Here is a 22,695-nt window from a genome sequence, read left to right as displayed (position 1 = left end):
TACACAAACATGCGCACTAGACAGAAAGAACGGAACTAAAACCCCGCAACCCGGAAACAATCTCTCTTTACAAAAAAAAGGTTTCAGTAGCGGAAGTATTGCTGTTTTACCATTATCCTAATTAGTATTACTTATTTTTATAATGCTCACATTACAACTGTATTTGTGTATTTATTTTTCAATTTTTTCGGGATCTACTGGGAGGAAATTTAGTGTATTGCAGTACCGCTTTCAACCAGAGGGCGGGGATGGCGAGCGGCCCAAAGGTCAGTTTCACGGTGCAAGATCGCCACCTGCTGCTGGAAACCGGTACTGCAGGAGGAGCAGAAACAAAATGTAATTGCTGGGAACCGGCACTAGAATTTATTGTGGCAAACACGAGGAAATCTGCAGATGCTGGAAATTCAAGCAACACACACAAAATGCTGGTGGAACACAGCAGGGCAGGCAGCATCTATAAGGAGAAGCACTGTCGACGTTTTGGGCCGAGACAGAAGGGTCCTGACAAAGGGTCTCGGCCCGAAACGTCGACAGTGCTTCTCGTTATAGATGCTGCCTGGCCTGCTGTGTTCCATCAAGAATTTCTTGTGTCTGGAACGTGGGCGTTGGCAGCAGGAACAACATTTACTGCCCATCGACTGCCCTTGAGAAGGTCGAATCGAGCAACTTCAGCTGACATTTTTTAAGTTAACGATAATTTTCAACCTATTATAGACAAAACAAAAAAAAGATTAAACCAGTGGCTTCAAAAGGGACTTTGAAAGGCTGGGTTTTGCTTTGTAAAGCAGGAGGTCTTTCCAGGATTACATATATAACTCTCCCCTTACACGTCGATTAAAAAATCTGTAAATTGACAGACACCATGTTGTTTAACTTTTTATGCAAAAACAAAGTTCATTATATAAAAAATATCTGCTGTCATGAATAGTTATGACGGGGGGGGTCTAAATTTTCTAGATTTTGACAATCTTAATAATACTTTCAAAATTAATTGAATGAAACAATTTTTACATAATCCCACTTCTATATGGAATTTTTTTCCTTCTTTTGTCTTTTCCCAGGTTGGGGGATTGAATTTTTTTTCTTTTACGTAATTACAAAATAGACAAAGTTCCTCTCCATTTATCTCAGTTTCATAAACAGATGCTTTTATCTTGGTCTTTCATTAACAAACACAATTTTTCTCCACATAGTTACTTTATCTGGAATAACCACAACATAACTTATAAGAATAAATCTTTGTTTTATAAAGATTGGTTTGATAATAATATTTTATTAAACAGTTATTTAATTCAAGCATTACTTTGTTGAGTTATACTGAGTTTTTATCCACCTTTGAATTTCCTGTGACTCCAAAAGAATTTGCTGTTGTTATGGATGCAATTCCCTCTGGTGTAATTATGTTGTTTAGAAATACATCATATTTGGTAGTTGAATTACCCAGCTTGGATCCATCCAGTACAGCTGTGGGAAAGATTTGTTTTCATCCATCATTTTAAAAAAATAATAAAGGTATTAGAAGTTTGTTTAAAAAATTACTTCTATTCCTATGGCTGTTAGCTTTTGGAATAGTCGCTTGGGGAATCTGAGGTGGAGGAGTATTTGGGGCCTATTTAATAAATTTTTATTGAGGAATAAAATTAATGAAATTTCATTTAAAATTATACATAGATATTATCCAACCAATGTATATTTGATGGGTTTAATTCTGATATTGAAACTAACTGTTCTTTTTGTTAGTTATATCCAGAGGATCTATTTCATCTGTTTTGGGATTGTGAATGAGTTAAAACATTTTGGGTTGATGTTTGTCAATTTATAGATCAAAATATTAATGTGGATTTTACTTTTTGTTTTGAAAATGTCTAATTTGGGTTTACTAATAATAGCAAATCTCATCGGGATCATTTCTTTATCATAAATCTTCTGTTAATTTACAGCAAATTTTACATCCATAAATGCAAGTACATCAATAAGAAACCTTCATTTATATTTTTTACATCAGACTTCAAACTATACGTTAATACTCTGAAAACTTCCCATAACCAGAAAGCTGTAAAGACTGTACAAATCTGTCAATGTTTCGGGTTATCTCAGTAAATGTTTCTGTTTTGTGACTCCTTTTAGATATAGTTCCTTCTGTCCAACAGTATTTAGAGTGGATTTTCTTGTTTATTTGAAGTTAATAGTTATATATTTGTTGCTGCTTATGTGTGATTTCCTGGCTTTGTTAGCATATGTTTAGTGTTTCTGTTTTTATTTGTGTTCAATAAAAATAAAAAGAATAAAAAAGTTAATGAGCAGTTACATTTTGTTCCTGTCTTACCACCACCCTTACAAAGCGTTCCACGCACTCTCCACTCTCTGTGTAAAAATCTACCTCTGACAACCCCCCCGTACTTTCCTCCAATCTCTTAACATTATGCCCCCTCCTTTTAGCTGTTGCTGCCCCGGGAAATACTTCCTATGCATGACCACCCTCTGTGTGAAAATTCCTGTTAAATCCTTTCCTTCTCACTTTATATTGATTAGTTCTTGATTCCCCAGTCTGGGGGAAAATGGGTCCGGCTAATTAAAACTGTTACAAGAGTTCGAACCTTATCACCAACGACTCAGGATGTAACTTGAAATATCAAATAAATCCAGACTTAAACACTAGCATCAGTGACGGTGACATTTTTACAGGATTGTTGTAAAAATCCATCCAATTCAGGTGGCACGGTAGTCCAGCAGTGAGTGAAACGCCCGGGGTCAATTCCCGCTGCTGTCTTTAAGTTTGCAGATTCTTCCTGTGACTGCGTGATTTTCCTCCGGTTGCTCCGGATCCTCCCCCATTCCGAAGATGTATAGGTTGGGGTCAGTAAGTTTCGGGCATGCTACATTGGTACCAGAAGTGTGTCAGCATTTGTGGCCAGCGCCCAGGACAATCCTCAGACTGTGTTGGTGATTGACGTACAACGACCCATTTCACTGTGTGTTTCGATGTACGTGTGACAAGCAAAGCGAATTGTTAACTTTAAATTCATGACTGATGCTGAGGGGAGGACATCAGCCTTCCGTACCCCCTCTGGACTGGACGTGACTTCAGATTCTTGTCAATGTGGTCGTCCCCGAGATTCCCCGCTGAGATGATCGTCAAGTCACATGGCCCAGGGGAGACAAAGTGACCAGGCAAGCAGAGTGATCACCCTGGAGTACAACAGGAAAAGGCTTTGAAAAGAAACCTGGTTAGCAGCTGAGTTGAAACTGGCTGTCAAAGAGTGGCTATTATAGTTTCAAAGGAAGTCAAGATTACAAATGAGAAGGCAACGGGATAGAATTACAGTCATGTGTGATTAGACCTGACCTACACAAGGAGATGTAATGATGTAATGACCGGATTTCCCAGTGTGGGTCAAGAATTAGAATCAGAGTCAGGTTTATTATCAGTGATTTATGTTGAGAAATTTGTTTTGCGGCAGCAGGACAGTGCAGTCAATAATTTTACTACATGTTACATGATGCAAACTGGTGTGGTACTGTTGGTGGTCCGTTCAGAAATCTGATGGTGGAAAGAACAAGGTGTTTCTAAAACACTGAGTGTGTGTCTTCAGGCTCCTGTACCTCTCCCTGATGGGTCAGTGAGAAGAGGACAGTCCTGGATGGTGAGGATCAAACAAACCCATTGTGGATTTTCCAGTCCTCTGGGACCAGGCCAGGATCAAGTGACACTTGAAGGATCATGACCAATGCACACAAAATGCTGGAGGTAATTCAACGGGCCAGACAGTGTCAGTGGAGGGAAACAGACTGTTCAGAGGAAGTGTTTTCAGCAGCATCACAGACACAGACAATGGCAGAAAACTTAAATTCTACAAAAATTATACAAAGCAGTGAAGAAAGTGTGCTGGAAAGGATGAGGGGACAGTGAACAGAGGAGTTTCACATCGTGAACTGTTTAACAGAAGATAGTTTCCAGTAGAAGATAAGGCAGTAAGTGGTTTAATGGGGGGAAGATGGCGGAGGAGAAAAAAATGGTTTCTGCATCTGTAGATCTCAGTCGGATGGAAATTCATTCAACTGTAACTCAGTCGAGGGGATCTGATCCGGTAATACTTGTGGGAGTGTGTGGAAAGGAAAAGGTGGTGGGGGAGAGGCTGGGGACAGTCAGTGAGTAATCCACAGCTTCCCGATTGGGTGGGAGAGACGGTTGTCTCACACCACACTCCCGGACAGTGTTCCTGTCTCAGTTGGAAATGCTCGTTGTCACACTGGAACTCATGGGACCTTCTCCTGAAGCCCATCACCCCTCCTGGGGCAGAGTCCACCAACAGCAGCTCACCAGAGTCCTTGGTCCGAGGACAGTCTTTCACATTGTTCCTCGATGTAGCCCATCTTCGAAGATCCTTCCTCTCCCAGTGATGAGATCTTTGGAGCTTCTGCTGGTGTTCCTGTAGCTCTGGGATTTTACAGAATGAGGTTACTTTCCCCCTGCCCAACCCTCCTCCTTTTGCAGCCAGACTGGGGACTGTCCATGGTGGCTACCTGGGATCTTTCTGTGCATAACTTGGCCTCAGGTGTCGGCTGCACTACGAGAGGACTTGGTCGACTGCTGAAGCTACGAGAGAAATGAAAACCGGGCAGCGTCACTAAATATCATCAACAGGTAAAAGCCCAGAAACCAGTCGTGTGGCCTTAAATGCCACGACATTGAACCCTGAGACTACCTGGTGGTGTGGACATTTAAAAGAAAGAACTGTTTGCAACTTCGATTTGAAGGACCATTTCAGGTTTTGCTGGTCACTAACACAGCCATCAAGGTCAGAGACAAACCGTCGTGGATTCACACCTCTCACTGTAAGACGGTGTCTAACCATGGCGGTTGGATGAGATCGTGTCCTTTCCCTGCCACCAACACTCAAGCTGCTGGGTGTGTATGGCTGTCCCGGCACATGTAGAAATGGATGTGTCCTTCACCGAAACAGAGATGAACTGTGACTTTAATTGGTCCAAGCCCTCAGCCCCGGGTATTTCTGGTACTGTGATGGTGGGACCCCCTTCATCCCCTTACCCCTTTATACAGCCCCCTGCTGTAGTCACTGTACACCCATGATTGTGTAGCCAAGTTTCCATCAAACTCAATATATAAGTTTGCTGATGACACCACAATTGTAGGCCATATCTTGGGTAATGATGAGTCGGAATACAGAGAGGAAATTAAGAACCTGGTGGCATGGTGCGAAGACAATAACCTATCCCTCAATGTCAGCAAGACGAAGGAATTGGTTGTTGACTTCAGAAGGAGTAGCGGACCACACAACCCCATCTACATCGGTGGTGCGCAGGTGGAACAGGTCAAAAGCTTTAAGTTCCTCAGTGTGAATATCACAAATGACCTGACTTGGCCTAACCAAGCAGAGTTCACTACCCAGAAGGCCCACCAGCACCTTTACTTCCTGAGAAAGCTGAAGAAATTTGGCCTGTCCCCTAAAACCCTCACTAATTTTTATAGGTGCACCATAGAAAGCATTCTTCTAGGGTGCATCACAATCTGGTATGGAAGTTGTCCTGTCCAAGACTGGAAGAAGCTGCAGAAGATTGTGAACCTAGCCCAGCACATCACACAAACCAATCTTCTATCCTTGGACTCATTTTACACCGCACGCTGTCGGAGCAGTGCTGTCAGGATAATCAAGGACACGACCCACCCAGCCAACACACTTTTTGTCCCACTTCCCTCCAGGAGAAGGTTCAGGAGCTTGAAGATTTATACGGCCAGATTTGGGAACAGCTTCTTTCCAACTGTGATAAGACTGCTGAACGGATCCTGACCCGGATCTGGGCCGTACCTTCCAAATATCCGGACCTGACTTGCACTACCTTACTTTCTCTTTTCTATTTATGATTTATAATTTAAATTTGTATTGTATTTACTTCAATTTGTAGTCCAGGGAGCGCAAAGCGCAGAATCAAATATCACTGTGATGATTGTACGCTCTAGTATCAATTGTTTGGTGACAATAAAGTAAAAGTAAAGTATCGGATGGCCAGAATGTCACTGGGGATGTGGGATGTAAATTTGGAAACAACCGGTGTTTCAGAGGATGGTATATACCTCTGTAAGACAATAACCCCAGGGTAAAAAGGACAGTGTTGCCCCTGGAGAATGTAACACCTGCCTAGGGAACCGGTAAACCAGCACAGGAACTGATTAACATGACATCAGCAATGGAAAAGTTAGTAAATTAAACTGCATATGCTCTTGATCCAAGCCAATAAGCAATATCTAAATTGTCGGCAGAATTGATGTCGGTCCATACAGTGACATTGCAAATCCAAACGACTTTGGACTTTGTTTTATCCGAGAAAGGAACCACGTGTGCCTGGATTGGACAAGAATGTTGTACCTACATACGAGATGAATCAGGACAACTGATGCACCATGAATAACTCACTCTGAGACGTAAAAGCGAGATATCGGCTTTTATTGACTGGAAGAAGGAACAAGCAGTGAGTGACCTCCATACTACATCCTGGAGACTGAGAGGCCGGGATCAGACCTCCATCACCTTTATACAGGGGTCTGTGGGAGGAGCCACAGGAGCAGTCATCAGGGGGCGTGTCCAGACAGGTATATGTAGTTCACCACAACAACAGAACTCACTTCACAGATCAAATCCTAGAGGCCACCAGGAAGATTAAGGGAATAGGAACCCAATTCCACAATGATAATCCCACAGGAAGCTTGTGGCCATTTTGTTTCCAACCTCTCCATCTTCCCATCCCCCACACACTCCTCCCCACCTCCCTCCCTTCATTCCAGTCTCCACTTTTCACTCCGACCAGATTCCATCATCTTTGTCTGTCCCACCTCTCACCTCCCAGCTTCTGACACATTTCCACACTCCACCCCTCCCTCATCCGGATCAGCTGTCAGCTTTTACTCCCCCTTCCTTCCACCTTTCTGTACCGATTCTTTGGCACTTTGTGTGTTACCACCGGCGCTTGTCCCGTCCCCTAAGATTCACCCTGACCTCCCTCTGCCAGTCAGCACCACCACCACTTGCCCCAGTTACCCTGTCAGTCCCGGTGGACTTTAGGACCCAGGGAGCCGGGGAGCTCAGGACCCGCCGCCCGCGGCTGCTGCTGAATCCGCAGTGTTTCTGTTCCGCTAACGGATGCGGTTAACGAGTTAAAATTAATGGACCGATAATTCTCACATCGTGTTTATTTCACTCTCCGCACATTTATATTTACACTGACTGACTCCTGACGCCGGTCCCGGACCCGGCCCGTTTACAGACCCGGAGCGGAACCGGAGCAGATTCTCAGCCACTCGTAAAAACTCCCAGTCCAGAAGAAAGGATAAAGTTTCTCTGTGAATTTATTCCCAGTGAAGGTGTGGAGATGGGACTTGGTCTCTGCGTTGTAAAATGAAACTGTCCCGGACTCGTAACTGAGATAAACTCCCACCCTCCCGGGGATGGGACCGGCAGGGAGACGGGACTCAGGGGATGTGTAAACCCACATCTCGTCATCACGCCGCGCGATGGTCCAGAATCCGGTCTCCGGACTCCGTATGACCCATCCCTTCCTCTCCACAGACTCTGCGGCGACTCCCAGACCCCAACACCGATTCCCCGTCACCTCCACCTCCCAGTAATGTCCCCCCGATGTGAATCCCTCCGATCCCAGCACACAAAGCCAGTTTGTGAACCTCTTCCCGGTGTCAGGGAGATTCCTCCATGTCCCGGTCCATCTCACACTCTTCCGATCCTCAGACACCTCGAGCCGCGGATTCGCCGTTTCCACATCCAGGGTGACAGAGACTGGGGGGAGAAGCAGAGAATTAGAGAGTCCCCGGGGATCGGGGGGAGACTCGGGCAGCGCGGCCCCGGGATCGGGGGGAGACTCGGGCAGCACGGACCCGGGACCGGGGGGAGACTCGGGCAGCGCGGCCCCGGGGATCGGGGGAGATTCGGGCAGCGCGGCCCCGGGGACCGGGGGGAGACTCGGGCAGCGCGGCCCCGGGATCGGGGGGAGACTCGGGCAGCGCGGCCCCGGGGACCGGGGGGAGACTCGGGCAGCGCGGCCCCGGGATCGGGGGGAGACTCGGGCAGCGCGGCCCCGGGGATCGGGGGGAGACTCGGGCAGCGCGGCCCCGGGGATCGGGGGGGAGACTCGGGAAGCGCGGCCCCGGGATCGGGGGGAGACTCGGGCAGCGCGTCCCCGGGGATCGGGGGGAGACTCGGGCAGCGCGGCCCCGGGGATCGGGGGGAGACTCGGGCAGCGCGGCCCCGGGGATCGGGGGGAGACTCGGGCAGCGCGGCCCCGGGGATCGGGGGGAGACCGGGCACAGTCGGGTGGGTGACAGGACCCTTTCCCGGGTTTTTCACCCAAACACAGCGGATGGACAACCGGCATCTTCCCGAGGTTTTTCACCGGGATAGTGAGCGGAGTTTTTTAGATCAACACACTAACATTGTGGAGGATCTCAGCGGGTCAAGCAGCGTGTGTGGAGGGAGATAGACAGTCGATGTTTGAGGCCGAAAGCCAGCATCAAGAATGGTGAGAAAGAGGAGATTGCCAGTGGAAACGGGTGTGAGGAGAGGGAGAGGCAACAACTGGATCCAGATGAGGACGGACACAGTAAAAACTGGAGGCATTTAAAGAGGTCAGGGAGGCTGTTCTGCAGAATTCATTCATCCTGACCAACTTGCTTCAAACGAGCTTGTCCCACTTGCCTGTATGTACCCATTATTCCTTTAAACTTACTCTGAGAGACTCCTCAACTCCAGGGAAAGTCCCAGCCTCTCCTTGTAAACCAAACCCTCCAGTCCTGGTAACGTCCTTGTAAATCTGTTTTACTCCCTCTCAGTTCAATGACAGTCTTCCTTTCAGAAGGTAACCAGAACTGTACACATTGCTCCAAATGTGGCCTTACCAATGTCTTGTACACACGTAGTGTGACATCCCAGCTCCAGCACTCAGTATTCTGACGGATGAAGACAATCACCTCCTGGTCTCTCTGTTCCACAACACTCTCCAGGGACCCACTGATTCCAGTGTAAATCCTGTCCTGGTTTGCCTTCCCAAAACCCACATCTCTCTGAATTAAAATCCATCTGCCCTTCACTGCCCAGCTGATGAAGATCACGTTGTAATATTGGATAAACCACGGGCATGATGGTGATGTTCAGGGTTGTCATGGTAATGTAGCAGATACAGCAATGCTATTTCACCTTGGGACCTTCCAGGGTTTGGCGTTCAGTTCTGGCACTGTCTGTAAGGAGGGTCTCTGTTCACCCCACGACTGCAGGGGTTTTGTCCGGTTGCTGGTTAGTGGGTTAACTGGTCATTGTAAATTGTTCTGTGATTAGACTAGTGTTAAATAGCTCAGTTGCTGGGCGGTGTGACTGGCTGAGCTGAAAGGGCCCGTTTCACACTGTATCTGAAAATTAATAATTAAATAACTCACTTCACTGTCCACTACACCACCAATTTTAGAGTCCTCCACAAACCTACTAAACACGTCACCTACATTCTCTCCAAATCATTCATATGAATGATGAAAAACAGTGGACCCAGCACCAATCCCTGCAGCACAACCACTAGTCACAGGACTCCACCCAGACAATTCTGTATCCAATGGGCCAGATCGTAGTGTAGCCCATGTGATCCAACTCTCTGGAATAGTCGACCATGAAGTACCTTGTCAAATCCCTTGTTAAAGTGCATGTAGACAATGTCTACTGCACTTCCATCGTCTCCATTCATGCAGAAAGCCAAGCTGGATATCCCTGATCAGTCCTCACCTTTCCAAATGAATGTAGATCCTGTCTCAGAATCCCCTCCATTAATATACCCACCACTGACGTTAGGGGTAAGTTTTCTACGCAGAGAGTGGTGAGTGCGTGGAATAGGCTGCAGGTGATGGTGGTAGAGGTGGATAGGATAGGGTCTTTTAAGAGACTCCTGCATAGGTACATGGAGCTTGGAAGAAGAGAGGACTATGGGTAATCCTAGGTAATTTCTAAAGTAAGTACATGTTCGGCACAGCATTGTGGGCTGAAGGGCCTGTATTGTGCTGTAAGTTTTATTTGTTTCTATGTTTCTATAAAAGCCAAGCTGGGTATCTCTGATTAGTCATTGTCTTTCCAAATGAATGTAGATCCTGTCTCTCAGAATCCCCTCCATTAATGTTCCCTCCACTGACGTTAGGCTCACCGGTCTGTACTTCCCAGGCTTTTCCCTACAGCCGATCTTCAATAAATGTTCAACATTAGTCTCCCTCCAGTCTTCTGGCCCCTCACCCGGAGCTATCAATGACTCACATATCTCCAAAATGGGCTCCACACTCTCCTCCTGAGCTTCCCACAATGTCCTGGGACACACTTGATCAGGACCTGGGGATTTATCGACCTTTCTGCATTTTAGGACCTGCAGCACATTTGCTTCTGTAATGTGGCAGAAAATGGGGTCAATCATCTTCTATAACACGGGAGAATTGAGGACCCTGTGGAACTGGCACAGAAGAGGAGTTGAGGCCTGGGACAGGGAAATAATGACAGGGAAGGTTTAGAAGGATACGGGCCAAATACAGGTAAATGGGCTGAGGGGTGATCTGACAGAAATAGATAAGGTGATGAGGGGCTTAGTTTGAGCAGATGATTGAAATCTTCTTCCCACAGGAGTGGGATCAAATACAAGAGGTCACATGTCTGAGGTGGGAGGAAGGAGTTTAAAGGTGATTTTATTTGAAGAGTGAGTGGTTCATGTTGGAACTTGCTGGCAGAGGAGGTGATGGAATCAGATACAATCACTGTGTTTCTGAGACACTTAGACTGACCTAATGCCGGCCAATGGGATGAGTATAGATGGGTAAATAGGTTAGCACAGAGTTGATGGGTCGAAGTGCCTGTTTCTGTGCTGTATGACAATGACTCTGTGACTTCAAATGAACTGAATGACTGAGACCCCACAGCCCTGCGGTGCAAAAAATTCCACAGATAAACATCCTTGGTATCGTATTCCAGCCATTCCTGCTTTGCCGTCATCCCTGCCAGTATTCTTTTCCAATGAATTCTGGCCAACTCCTATGTCATGCCTCTGTAATTCCCTTTACTCCACTGTAATACGATACATCTGACTTCCACTTCTCCTTCTGAAATTTCAGTGTGAATCCGATCATATTACGATCACTTTCCCTGAAGGGTTCTTTTACCTTAAGCTTTCTAATCAATTCCAGTTCATTTCACCAGTCGAGAACAGCTGATCCCTGAGTGGGCTCAACCACAAACTGCTCTAAAAAGCCTTCTCTTAGACATTCTAGAAATTCCTCTCTTGGAATTTGATTTTCCCAATCTACCCACATATTGAAACCCCCCCCCCCCCCCCCTTGTATCATTGCCCTTTTGGGATGCACCTTCTATCTCCTGTTGTAGCTTGCAGACCACTTGCTACTGTTTGGGGTTTGTATACAACTCCCATCAGGGTCTTTTCACCCTTGCCATTCCAAAGCTCTGTCCACAATTATTCAACACCTTCTGATCTGATGTCCTCTTCTTCTAATGATTTGATTTCATATTTTTTTTACCAACAGAGCCACGGAGCCCCCTCTGCCTTCCTGCCTGTCCTTTTGATACAATGTGCATCCATGCACATTAAGGTCACAGCAATAATCTTCTTTCAGCTATGATCAGTGATGCCTACAACATGATACTTGCCAATCTGTAACTGTCCTACAAGTTCATTTACCTTATTCCGTATACTGCACACATTCAAATATAACACCTTCAGTCCTGTATTCAACCTTTTAGATTCTGTCCACCTTTTAATAAACAACTCACCCTGTTGACTGCAATTTCCTCTGTCATCAGGCTCCCCTTGCCAGGAGTCTCACTGCACACTGCCTCTGTTTGTAAACCAACTACCTCATCCTCAGCACGATCACTCCGGTTCCCATCCCCCTGTCAAATTAGTTTAATATGCCACCCTCCAGGCATATGGCACCACTACTGTGACAAATGAGGTGACGAAGATGACCGCCAATGGCACAGAAATCTCTTCCCTCACTTCCCAGAGTAACCTTTGGTATAGACTGTGGACTTATCCATCGTAAACTTTACTAAACCAGTACATCCTCTTTCTGAATGTTGACGTTCTAGCGTATCAGCCTGTTTTGTGCTCTTCTCTGAAAAATCATAGTCTCTCTCTCTCAGTAGTTAATATTGAAGCAAAGTCTTCATTATAGACCTTTCCAACCTCCTCTGTCACCAGGCATGTTTTCACTTCTATCCTTGATCGGTCCTACCCTCACTCTAGTCATCCTCCTGTTCTTCATGTATGTGTACAATGCCTTGGGGTTTTCCTTAATCCTACTCACCAAGGCCTTCTCGTGTCTTCTAACTCTCCCTAGTCCAGTTTTCAGCTCCTTCCTGGCTACCTTGTAACTCTCTAGAACCCCGTCTGATCTGTGTTTCCCAAAACTGGAAGTAAACTTCCTGCTTCCTCTTGCCCTGATGTTCCACATGTCCTGTCAACCATGGTTTCGTCACCCTCCCACCCTTTCACTGTCTCAATGGGACAAACCCGTCCATGAACCCATGCAAGTTCTCCCTAAACAAACACCATATCTACATTGTCCATTTCCCTATGTACCACCATTCCCAGTCGACAATCCCAAGTTCCCACCTAATAGCATCGTAACTCACCATCCTCCAGTTACATTGGCCGCTCAAATCCCTGTCTAAGGCTATGGGAAAAGTGAGGGAGTTGTGGTCACTGTCTCCAAAAAGCTCACCCACTGAGTGATCTGTCACCTGCCCTGGTTCATTGCCCAGTACAATTGATTGTGAGTGATTTTATATTTCCTAATATGGTCTGGGATTTCCCATCTGTGAAAAGACTGGATGTGACTGAGTTTGTCAACTGTGTTCAGGAAATGTTCCTTAATCAATATATAGAGGTTGGAACTGGAGATTGTGTGATAGGGAACGAGACAAGGCAGGTGACAAGTGTGTGTAGGGGAACACTTTTGATCGAGTGATCATAATTCCAATAGTTTCAGGATAATTATGGAGGATAGTTCTCATCCTGTGCTCTCTAGTTCCAGTCTCTCTCAAGTCCTTGGGATTCATTTTCACCTTGTCTGTTGGAGCAACTTCATGACTTATTTTAACCCTCCTGATTTCCTCTCAAGTGTTTGTTTTTATTTCTTATAGTCAAGTACCTCATTTATTCTTCGCTGCCTACACTTGTGATGCACCTGCTCTGTCTTGTTAACCAGAGTCTCATTTCACCCCCGCAAAAAAGGTTTCCCAAACCTTTTAGCTTTGTCTTTTATTCTTGCAGGAACATACAATTTCTGTACTCTCAAAATTTTTGAAGGCTTCCCACTTACCCGATCCTTTCTGATGCCATCAAATTGGCCTTTTACCAGTATAGAATCTCAGTCTGAGGGTTAGACTTGTCCTTCTCCGTAATTAATGGAATTATGATCTTCTTCTTCTTCTTCATGTGCCTTGTGGGTTACACGCTTGGGCCATCATGGCTCTCCACATTGAACGATCCCTCACAGCATCAATGATATCTCGCACACTTAGATCTGTTAGTTTTTTCACCGTGTCCATATATTTTCTTCTTTGCCTTCCTCTCACCCCACGCACCCCTCATACAAACTCTTCTCCCTCCTGCCATCTGGGAAAGGGTACCAAAGCATTCAGGCTCTCACGACCAGACTGTGCAATAGTTTCTTCCCCCAAGCCATCAGACTCCTCAATACCCAGAGTCCAGACTGACATCTACATCATCTATTATTATATTGAAATTTGTCCTCTACTGTGCCTATTGTCTTGTTTATTAATTAATTATTGTACGGCCCTGCACTGATTTGTGCACTTTATGTAGTCCTGTTTAGATCTGTAGTCTGGTGTAGTTTTTGTGTTGTTTTACGTAGTCTAGTGTAGCCTTGAGTTGTCTCACATAGTCTAGTGTAGTTTTGTGTTGTTTCATGTAGCACCAGGGTCCTGGAGGAACATTGTTTCGTTTTTACTGTGTACTGTACCAGCAGTTTATGGTCAAAATGACAATAAAAAGCGACTTGACTTGACTCTTCTGCGTTTCCCAGGCATACAGCCTTGTAATGCAAGGCATTCTATTTCTCCCTTTCTGATGACATGGCCCAGGAATTAAAGTTCCTCTCATTTACTGTGCTCATTAAAGATCTTTTTTTATGGGCACGTTGGAGTACCGTCTCATTAGTTATCCTATCTCGATATGATATTTTCAGCATTCTTCTAAGAAACCACATTTCTGTTGCTTCTAAGTTTCTTTGGAGTTCTGGTGTTATAGTCCATGTTTCGGAAGCATACAGCAGGATTGACCAGATGTAACATTTTAGTACCTAAGCTTTGTTGTCATAGAAATGTGTCTGTTGGTAAAAATGGGTTTCAGTTTCTGGAAGTTGGTTTTGGCAATGGCAATTCTTTTTATTTCTACTTTACTTCTAGCATCTTGTGATATAAAGCTACCAAGGTAATTAAAGCCGATCTTTTGTTCAATCTCTTGGTTACTGATGTACAATTGGCAGTTGGGAGTATCCTGCTGTTTTGATATTACCATACATTTGTTTTTTTTACAGTTGATGGTTAGACCAAAATCTGCACTTGTTTGTACCACTTTGTCCAGGAGGATTTGTAGGTCTTCTGCAGCACTTGCTGTTAGGGTGGTATCGTCTGCATATCTTATATTGTTGATGTTAACACCTCCGATTTTTATCCCATCCAGGTCCTCTATTTCTCTGAGAATCATTTCACTATAGATATTAAATAATTCCGGTGAGGCAACGCATCCCTGTCTAACTGCTCTTTGAATTTTAGTCCAACTGCTTATACTATCGTCACATTTTACCACCGTCGTTTGATTCCAATATCAATTTTGAAGCAGTTGTTGGTCCCTTCTGTCTATGTTTAGTTTAGCGAGAATTTGAAATAATTTTTCGTGATACACTTTGTCGAATGCTTTAGTGAAATCGATAAAATATAAAATGACATTATTTTGATATTCAATTCAAGTCAACTTGCATTGTCATTTCGACCATAACTGCTGATACAGTGCATAGTATAAATGAGACAATGTTTTTCAGGACCATGGTGTTACATGACACAGTAGAAAAAACTAGACAGAACTACGTAACAAAAAAAAACACAGACAAAAAGCTACACTAGACTACAGACCTACACTGGACTGCATAAAGTGCACAAAAACAGCATTACAATAAATAATAAACAGGACAGTAGGGCAAGGTGTCAGTCCAGGCTTCAGAAATTGAGGAGTCTGATAGCTTGGGGGAAGAAACTGTTACATAGTCTGGTCGTGACAGCCCGAATGCTTCGGAGCCTTTTCCCAGATGGCAGGAGGGAGAAGAGATTGTATGAGGGGTGCATGGGGTCCTTCATAATGCTGTTTCCTTTGCGGATGCAGCGTGTAGTGTAAATGTCCGTGACGGCAGGAAGAGAGACCCCGATGATTTTCTCAGCTGACCTCACTATCCGCTGCAGGGTCTTGCGATCCGAGATGGTGCAATTTCCGAATCAGGCAGTGATTCAGCTGCTCAGGATGCTCTCAATACAACCCGTGTAGAATGTGATGAGGATGGGAGGTGGGAGATGGACTTCCCTCAGCCTTCGCAAAACTTGCCCTTTCTGAAAGCATTCGTAGTCTGAAAATTGCGTTCCTAGTTCCTCTATCCTCAATAAACTCATATTGCAGTTTAGAAGTTTCTGGCCTTAACTTGTTTTTAATTCGACTCAGAACAAAATCTTTATTATGTGACTCATAAGACTGATTGTTCTGTAATTTTCACAATCAATAGTTTCAGGAATTTTTGGCAGAGTTATAAATACTGATTTTAAGAGATCGTCAGGCAATACACCAGACTCATATATGCCATTAAACAGTTCAAAAAGAATATTTATGCCCAGATCTTCTTGGGCTTGTATCATTTCCACTGAAATTTCATCAGGTCCAGTGGCTTTACCATGTTTCATGCTTTTCATTGCTTTAGTTATTTCTTCTTTGGTAATAACTGGGCCAGAATTAGGGTGTTTAATATCTGCGGATTCCCCTCTATTATCTTCAAAAAGCTGTTCTAGATACTGAATCCACCTCTCACATACTTTAGTAAACACAAAGTACACTGCAGATACTGTGGTCAAGTCAACACGTACAACACGCTGGAGGAACTCAGCAGGTCGAGCAGCATCCATGGAAACGAGCAGTCAACGTTTCGGGCCGAGACCCTTTGTCAGGACTGAAGAGGGAGGGGGCAGGGGCCCTATAAAGGAGGTGGGGGGAGGGTGGGAAGGAGAAGGCTGGTAGGTGTCAGGTGAAAAACCAATCAGAGGAAAGATCAAGGGGTGGGGGAGGGGAAGCAGGGAGGGGATAGGCAGGAGAGGTGAAGGAGGAATGTAAGGGGAAAGCACTATGGGTAGTAGAAGAAGGCAGAATCATGAGAGAGGTGATAGGCAGCTGGAGGAGGAGGCAGAGTGAAACTGGGATGGGGGAAGGGAGAGGGAGGGAATTACCAGAAGTTGGAGAATTCGATGTTCATACCAGGGGCTGGAAACTACCCAGACGGTATATGAGGTGTTGCTCCTCCAACCTGAGTTTGGCCTCATCATGGCAGTAGAGGAGGCCATGTATGAACATATCCGAATGGGAATGTGAAGCAGAGTTGAAGTGGGTGGCAACCGGGAGGTCCTGTCTGTTGTGGTGGACGGAGCGGAGGTGCTCGACGAAGCGGTCCCCCAATCTGCGTCGGGTCTCGCCGATGTAGAGGAGGCCGCACCGGGAGCACCGGATGCAATAGATGACCCCAACAGACTCACAAGTGAAGTGTTGCCTCACCTGGGAGGACTGTTTGGGGCCCTGAATGGTGGTAAGAGAGGAGGTGTAGGGACAGGTGTAGCACTTACGCTTGCTGGGATAAGTACCAGGTGGGAGATCTGTGGGGACGGGACGTGTGGACGAGGCAGTCGCGGAGGGAACGATCCCTGCAAAAAGCGGAGAGGGGTAGAGAGAGAAAGATGTGCTTAGTGGTGGGGTCCTGTTGAAGGTCCCTTTCTCGATCTCTCGGTCTCCATCTCTGGAGACAGACCGCCCATTGACATCTTCTATAAACTTACTGACTCTCATAACTACGTCGACTATATTTCTTCTTACCCTGCCAAATGTAAAAATGCTATTCTCTATTCCCAGTTCCTCTGTCTCTGCCGCATCTGCTCCAGGATGAGGCTTTCCATTCCAGGACATCTCAGATGTCCTCTTACTTTAAGGATTGTGGTTTCCCTTCTGCCATCATTAATGATGCCCTCACCCGCATCTCCTCCATTTCCCGCACTTCTGCCCTCACCCCATCCTCCCGTCACCACAACAGGGACCGAGTTCCCCTTGTCCTCACCTACCACCCCACCAGTCTCCAGATCCAGCAGATTATCCTCTGCAACTTCCGTCACCTTCAACAGGACCCCACCACTAAGCACATCTTTCCCTCTCTACCCCTCTCTGCTTTTCGCAGGGATCATTCCCTCCGCGACTGCCTGGTCCACACGTCCCATCCCCACAGATCTCCCACCTGGCAATAACAGATCCAGATAAAGTATGTGACACAGCAGGTCGGGCAGCATCCGTGGAAACGAGCAGTCAACCTTTCGAGCCGAGACCCTTCGTCAGGGCTGAAGAGGGAGGGGGCAGGGGCACCATAAAGAAGGTGGGGGGAGGGTGGAAGGTGTCAGGTGAAAAACCAATCAGAGGAAAGATCAAGGGGTGGGGGAGGGGAAGCAGGGAGGGGATAGGCAGGAGAGCTGAAGGAGGAATGTAAGGAGATCTCCTCTACTGCCATGATGAGGCCAAACTCAGGTTGGAGGAGCAACACCTCATATACCGTCTGGGTAGTTTCCAGCCCCTGGTATGAACATCGAATTCTCCAACTTCTGGTAATTCCCTCCCTCTCCCTTCCCCCATCCCACTTTCACTCTGCCTCCTCTTCCAGCTGCCTATCACCTCTTTCATGATTCTGCCTTCCTCTACCCATAGTGCTTCTCCTTACATTCCTCCTTCCTCTCCTGCCTATCCCCTCCCCCACCCCTTGACCTTTCCTCTGATTGGTTTTTCACCTGACACCTTCCACCCTCCCCCCACCTTCTTTATGGTGCCCCTGCCCCCTCCATCTTCAGTCCTGACGAAGGATCTCAGCCCGAAACGTTGACTGCTCGTTTCCATGGATGCTGTTCGACCTGCTGTGTCACATACTTTATCTGGATCTGTTAGTATCGATCCGTCTGCTGATCTTATGTATCCTGTAGAGGAGGTTTTTTAATTCCAGTAATTTCCTTAATTTTCTTGTGCATTTCTTTGCTGTTGTTAATGTGGCCTTCTACTTCATTGCATTTTTGATTCAGCCATTCTTCCTTTGCAATATCGCACAATTGTCTAGCTCTCTGTATTGCCCTTCATTATTCTTCTCTGTTCCATCAGATCTAGAATTTCTTGGGTTATCCACCCCTTGTTGGTGTGTTGGATTTCTTGTACTGGGATTACCTCCCCTGCTGATTGCTGTATAGCATATTTAAATCTGTCCCAAATCGGTGTTGTTTCATTTTCGTTGATGTGTTCTTCTACAGCTGTTTTGAATTGTTGCTTAAGGATGCGATCATTTTTAAGTTCTCCCAACATATACTTCTTTCTCTTTGTTCCACCTTTCAGTTTCTTTGATTTTGTTTTGATGGTAGCTATTACTGGATGGTGATCTGAACCACAGTCTGCTCCTGGGTAGGCTTTAGAATTTGTGATATTATTTCTAAAGCGTTCATTGATGGTAATGAAATCTATTTGATTCTGTGTTCTATCTCCAGGGCTAATCCAAGTACACAGTTTATGTGGATGGTTTTTATACCAAGTATTGGTGGTCACTTGGTTGTTTCTGACACACCAATCAGTAAACCTTTCTCCATTTTCATTTTTCTCCCCTAATCCAGAAGGTCCTGTGATGTTATCAACCCTTCCCTGTCCATCTTTGGAGTTAAAATCTCCCATGAATAGTTTTATATCCTGAGATTTACATTGCTCATAAGCACTGTCGAGATCTTCATAAAACTTGTTGATATCCTCTTCAGTGATCAGTGGATCCAAATCCCGTCACACACTCCGGTCACCTAATTCCCTGATAGGAGATCCAGTATTGCATTCTCTCTACTTGGAACAGCTGCATGTTGAGGAAACTTTCCTGACACATTTAATGATCTCTATCCCACCCAACTGTCTGCGATCTCTCTGTGAATTTGCTTCTCTAAATCCTGCGGACTGTAGGGTGGTCGGTAATATAATCCCGTTAACGTGATCATAACTTTCTGATTCCTCAGTTCCACCTATATAGCCTCAGTAGACGAGCCTTCCAGTCTGTCCTGTCTGAGCACTGCAGTAACACTTTTCCCTGGCTGGTAATACCAGATTTCCCCCTTTAATCTCTTGTGCTATGTCATATTTGCCAATTTTGCTCCCATGTTTAAAAACATGTCTAAAACAATGGAACCTGGAACACTGAGCTGCCAGTCCTGCCCCTCCTCCAACCAATGACTACAATGTCATAATTCCACGTGCTGATCCACGCTTTAAGCTCACCCGGGTTACGTACAATACTTCTTGCATTGAAATGGATGCAACTCAGAACATTCTTCCCACAACACTCAACCTTTCAATTGCTGTCTTTGTACGAAGTGCTAACAGCATCTTTTCCCACAACTGCTCCATATCTGCTCTGGCACTTTGGTTCCCATCCCCTGCAAGACTAGTTTACACCACTCCACCCCACCCCAGCAACCCAGAGCAGTACCAGCAAATCTTCCCACTTGCAAACAAAACATACAAACTGTTATATTCTATGCTTCAGCCTGTGAATGCAATCATGCCACATGACTTTTCCACCTTTGTGAGAACACATCACCCTGAACTCCTTCAACCTCCTGAATACCTCCCATGACACCGAGACTGACTCATTTTCAAAAAGCTGTTTATACTAAACCTCTCAGTCTAGTAACACAAGATCTTACCTTCATGGCCACATATCCTCTTCCACACTGAAAACAGAAAGAACAGACAAGACTGAAGAAATCTCTCGTGGATTTAGTGTGCAATTAATTTCACAGGAAACAGCTTTAGATACATAATAGAAGCTCCTAATTCTGTGTCACCACTTGTAGGTCAGAAGGTAAATGTTTATCATCAAGGACCATGTCAGTAACTTTCCCAGAGTCTCAGTCTCCACCATTACCATTTCCCACGGGGTGGAAGATACAAAAGCCTGAACCAGTCTAAAGGACAGCTTCTACCCTGCTCTGATAAGACTATTGAATGATTTCCTAGTACAATCAGATGCACTCTTGATCTGACAATCTACCTCAATATGATCTTGCTCCTTATCATTTCCCTACACTGCACCTGCTCTGGAGCTGTTACACTTTCTCTGCATGTTGTTGTTTTACCTCGTTCTATCAATGCACGGTGCCATTAATTAATCTGTACGAACAGCACGTGTCACATACCCCGTGACCGGGTTACCAAAACAGCAGAAATGGAACAATACGTTGGAGTCTGGTATTACTGTAAACTGAGTAATACAGTAATATAAAATGCAAATATATAAAAAACAGGTTAGCAATGATATATTCTGTGTGTATATATACATACATACATACATACAGAAGTGTGGAAATATAAATCAAAACCAAGCTCCATCGAAGTCTAGGGGTAAATGAATAGTCTTATGATGGTGCAGAGTTCAGTTCAGTTCAGTTCAATGCTCTGTGGAGTGGAGGTGGGGAGGTGGATGGGGAGAGAGGTGGGGAGGAGAGGGAGAGTGGAGGGGCAGTAAAAAGTGGGAGTGGGAGAGAGTGGAGGATGGAGGAGAGAGAGATGGGTGTGAGAGATGAGGGGAGAGAGGTGGGGGTTGTGGTGGGGGGAAAGATGGGGAGATGGTTGGGGGAGAGAGGTAGGGGCAAAGATGGGGAGAGACATGGGATGTGAGGGGTGGGGGAGAGAAGGCTCGAGAGGGGGTGCCAGATGGGAAGGAGACTGGGAATGGGGGTTGTAGAGAGATGGCAGGGAATGGGGAGGGAGAGAGGAGGGGAAGTAGGAGTGTGAGGGAAGGGAGAGCTAGAGTGGGGGCAGAGAGGGGAATGCTGAGAGGGGGAAAGGGAGAGACACAGAAAGATGGGAGGGGAGAGGGAGAGTTAGTGGGGATAGAGACGGGGGAGAGAAACGGGGAGGAGAGATTGGGGAGAAAGAGAGGAGGGCACAGAGGGGGTGAGTGAGGGACAGAGAGAGAGGTGAGAGGGGTCGGGAAGAGCGGGGATAGTGGATAGAGAGAGAAGGTAGAGAGGGAGTGGATAAAGAGAGAGGAGAGGGTGTAAAGAAGGCAGAGGGGTGTTGGAGAGAGGGGAGAGAATGGCTTGAGGTTTGGGAGAAGGGGTGGGGGAGGGAGAGAGAGAAGGGAGGAGAGAGAGGGGAGAGGGGCAGAGAGAAAGTGAGGGTGGGGGAGATGGGGTGAGGAGAAAAGGGGGAATAAGAGAGGAGAGAAGAAAGGAGTGGGAAGAGGGATGTGAGGGAGAGAGGGTGGTGATATAGAGAGAGCTCAGGGGTTAGAGGGCATGGGCATTAGGGAGAGGGGAGCGGAGATTGGGGATAGAGAGTGGGGAGAGACGGGGAAGAGAGAGGTGGGGAGAAAGAGGGAGAGGGGTAGAGAGAGGGGAGAGATGGTAGAAAGAGGGGTTGAGAGAGAGTTAGGAAGAGCGGGTTACAGACAGATGGTTAGAGACACAATGTAGAGGGGGGGTTACATAGAGAGGGGGTAGAGAGAGGGGTAGAAAGACAGTAGAGAGGGAGGGAGTAGAGGGGTTAGAGAGTGGGTAGATGGAGACAGTGGGTAGACAGAAAGAGGGTGAAAGAGAGGGGGTAGAGAGAGGGTAGAAAGAGGGAGTTAGAGAGAAGGGGTAGACGGAGAAGCGGGTAGAAGGAGAGAAGGTAGTAGAAGGTCAGAGAAGGTAGGGAGAGCGGGTAGAGAGAAGAGGGTAGACAGAGAGATGGGGTAGAGAGAGGGGGGTTAGAGAAGGTGAGGGTAGAGAGTGGGTTAGGGAGAGAGGGTAGAGATGGGTTAGGGAGAGTGTTAGATAGAGAGGGTGTAGAAAGAGGGGGTAGAGAGAGGGGGGTTAGAAAGTGGCAGGGGTAGAGAGGGGTTGGTAGTCTGTGGGTAGTGGTGGGTAAAGAGAGTTGGTTTTGAGTGAGGGTTTTGGGGGGTTAGAGGGAGGATTGTGGAGAGAGTGGGGGCTTAGAGCGGTTTAGAGGTGAGCAGTGAGAGATGGGATAGAGAGAGAAGGGGAGGGGGTAGAGAGACGACTAAGGAGAGAGAAAGAGAGAGTGGGGAGAGGGGTAGAGGGAGAGGAAGTAGATGGGGTAGAGAGAGAGGAGGCTTGGGAGGTTGCTGGAGAGAGGTGAGAGTGTGTGTGGAAGGTGAGGGGGAGTGGGAGAGGTGAGGGAGAGATTCTGAGGTGCGGGGGAGTGGGAGGAGTGAGGGGAGGTGAGGTGGACTGTGTGAAGTGAGGGGGAGTGTGGGGGTGAGAGGGAGAGTGGGTGAGAGGAAGTGTGGGAGGTGAGGGCAGAGTG

General features: G+C 46.3%; 1 protein-coding gene and 1 long non-coding RNA gene across 3 annotated transcripts in view; one reads left to right on the top strand and one right to left on the bottom strand.

Moving 5' to 3' along the window:
* Positions 1–7,192: 7,192 nt before the first annotated feature.
* The window catches only part of LOC140720435 (butyrophilin subfamily 3 member A3-like), a 774,879-nt gene continuing 759,376 nt past the window's right edge, over positions 7,193–22,695 (bottom strand). The window contains exons 7-8 of one of the 2 annotated variants that reach the window (XM_073035302.1): positions 20,088–20,114; positions 7,193–7,808 (exon numbers count right to left, since the gene is read on the bottom strand). In XM_073035302.1, the coding sequence (XP_072891403.1) occupies positions 7,276–7,808; positions 20,088–20,114 (560 nt within the window). In that variant the 3' untranslated portion in view covers positions 7,193–7,275. The remainder of the gene's footprint in view (positions 7,809–20,087; positions 20,115–22,695) is intronic. The other variant, XM_073035297.1, reaches the window with a different exon arrangement.
* Positions 8,295–22,695, top strand: part of LOC140720484 (uncharacterized) — a 736,320-nt gene continuing 721,919 nt past the window's right edge. The window contains exon 1 of the long non-coding RNA XR_012097195.1: positions 8,295–8,547. This is a non-coding gene — a long non-coding RNA (uncharacterized lncRNA). The remainder of the gene's footprint in view (positions 8,548–22,695) is intronic.

Source organism: Hemitrygon akajei, chromosome 2 (genome assembly GCF_048418815.1).
Source record: "Hemitrygon akajei chromosome 2, sHemAka1.3, whole genome shotgun sequence".
NCBI classification, from domain to species: Eukaryota; Metazoa; Chordata; class Chondrichthyes; order Myliobatiformes; family Dasyatidae; genus Hemitrygon; species Hemitrygon akajei.
The sequence above is the reverse complement of the archived record's forward strand: the minus strand, read 5'-3'. Positions and strand labels throughout refer to the sequence as shown.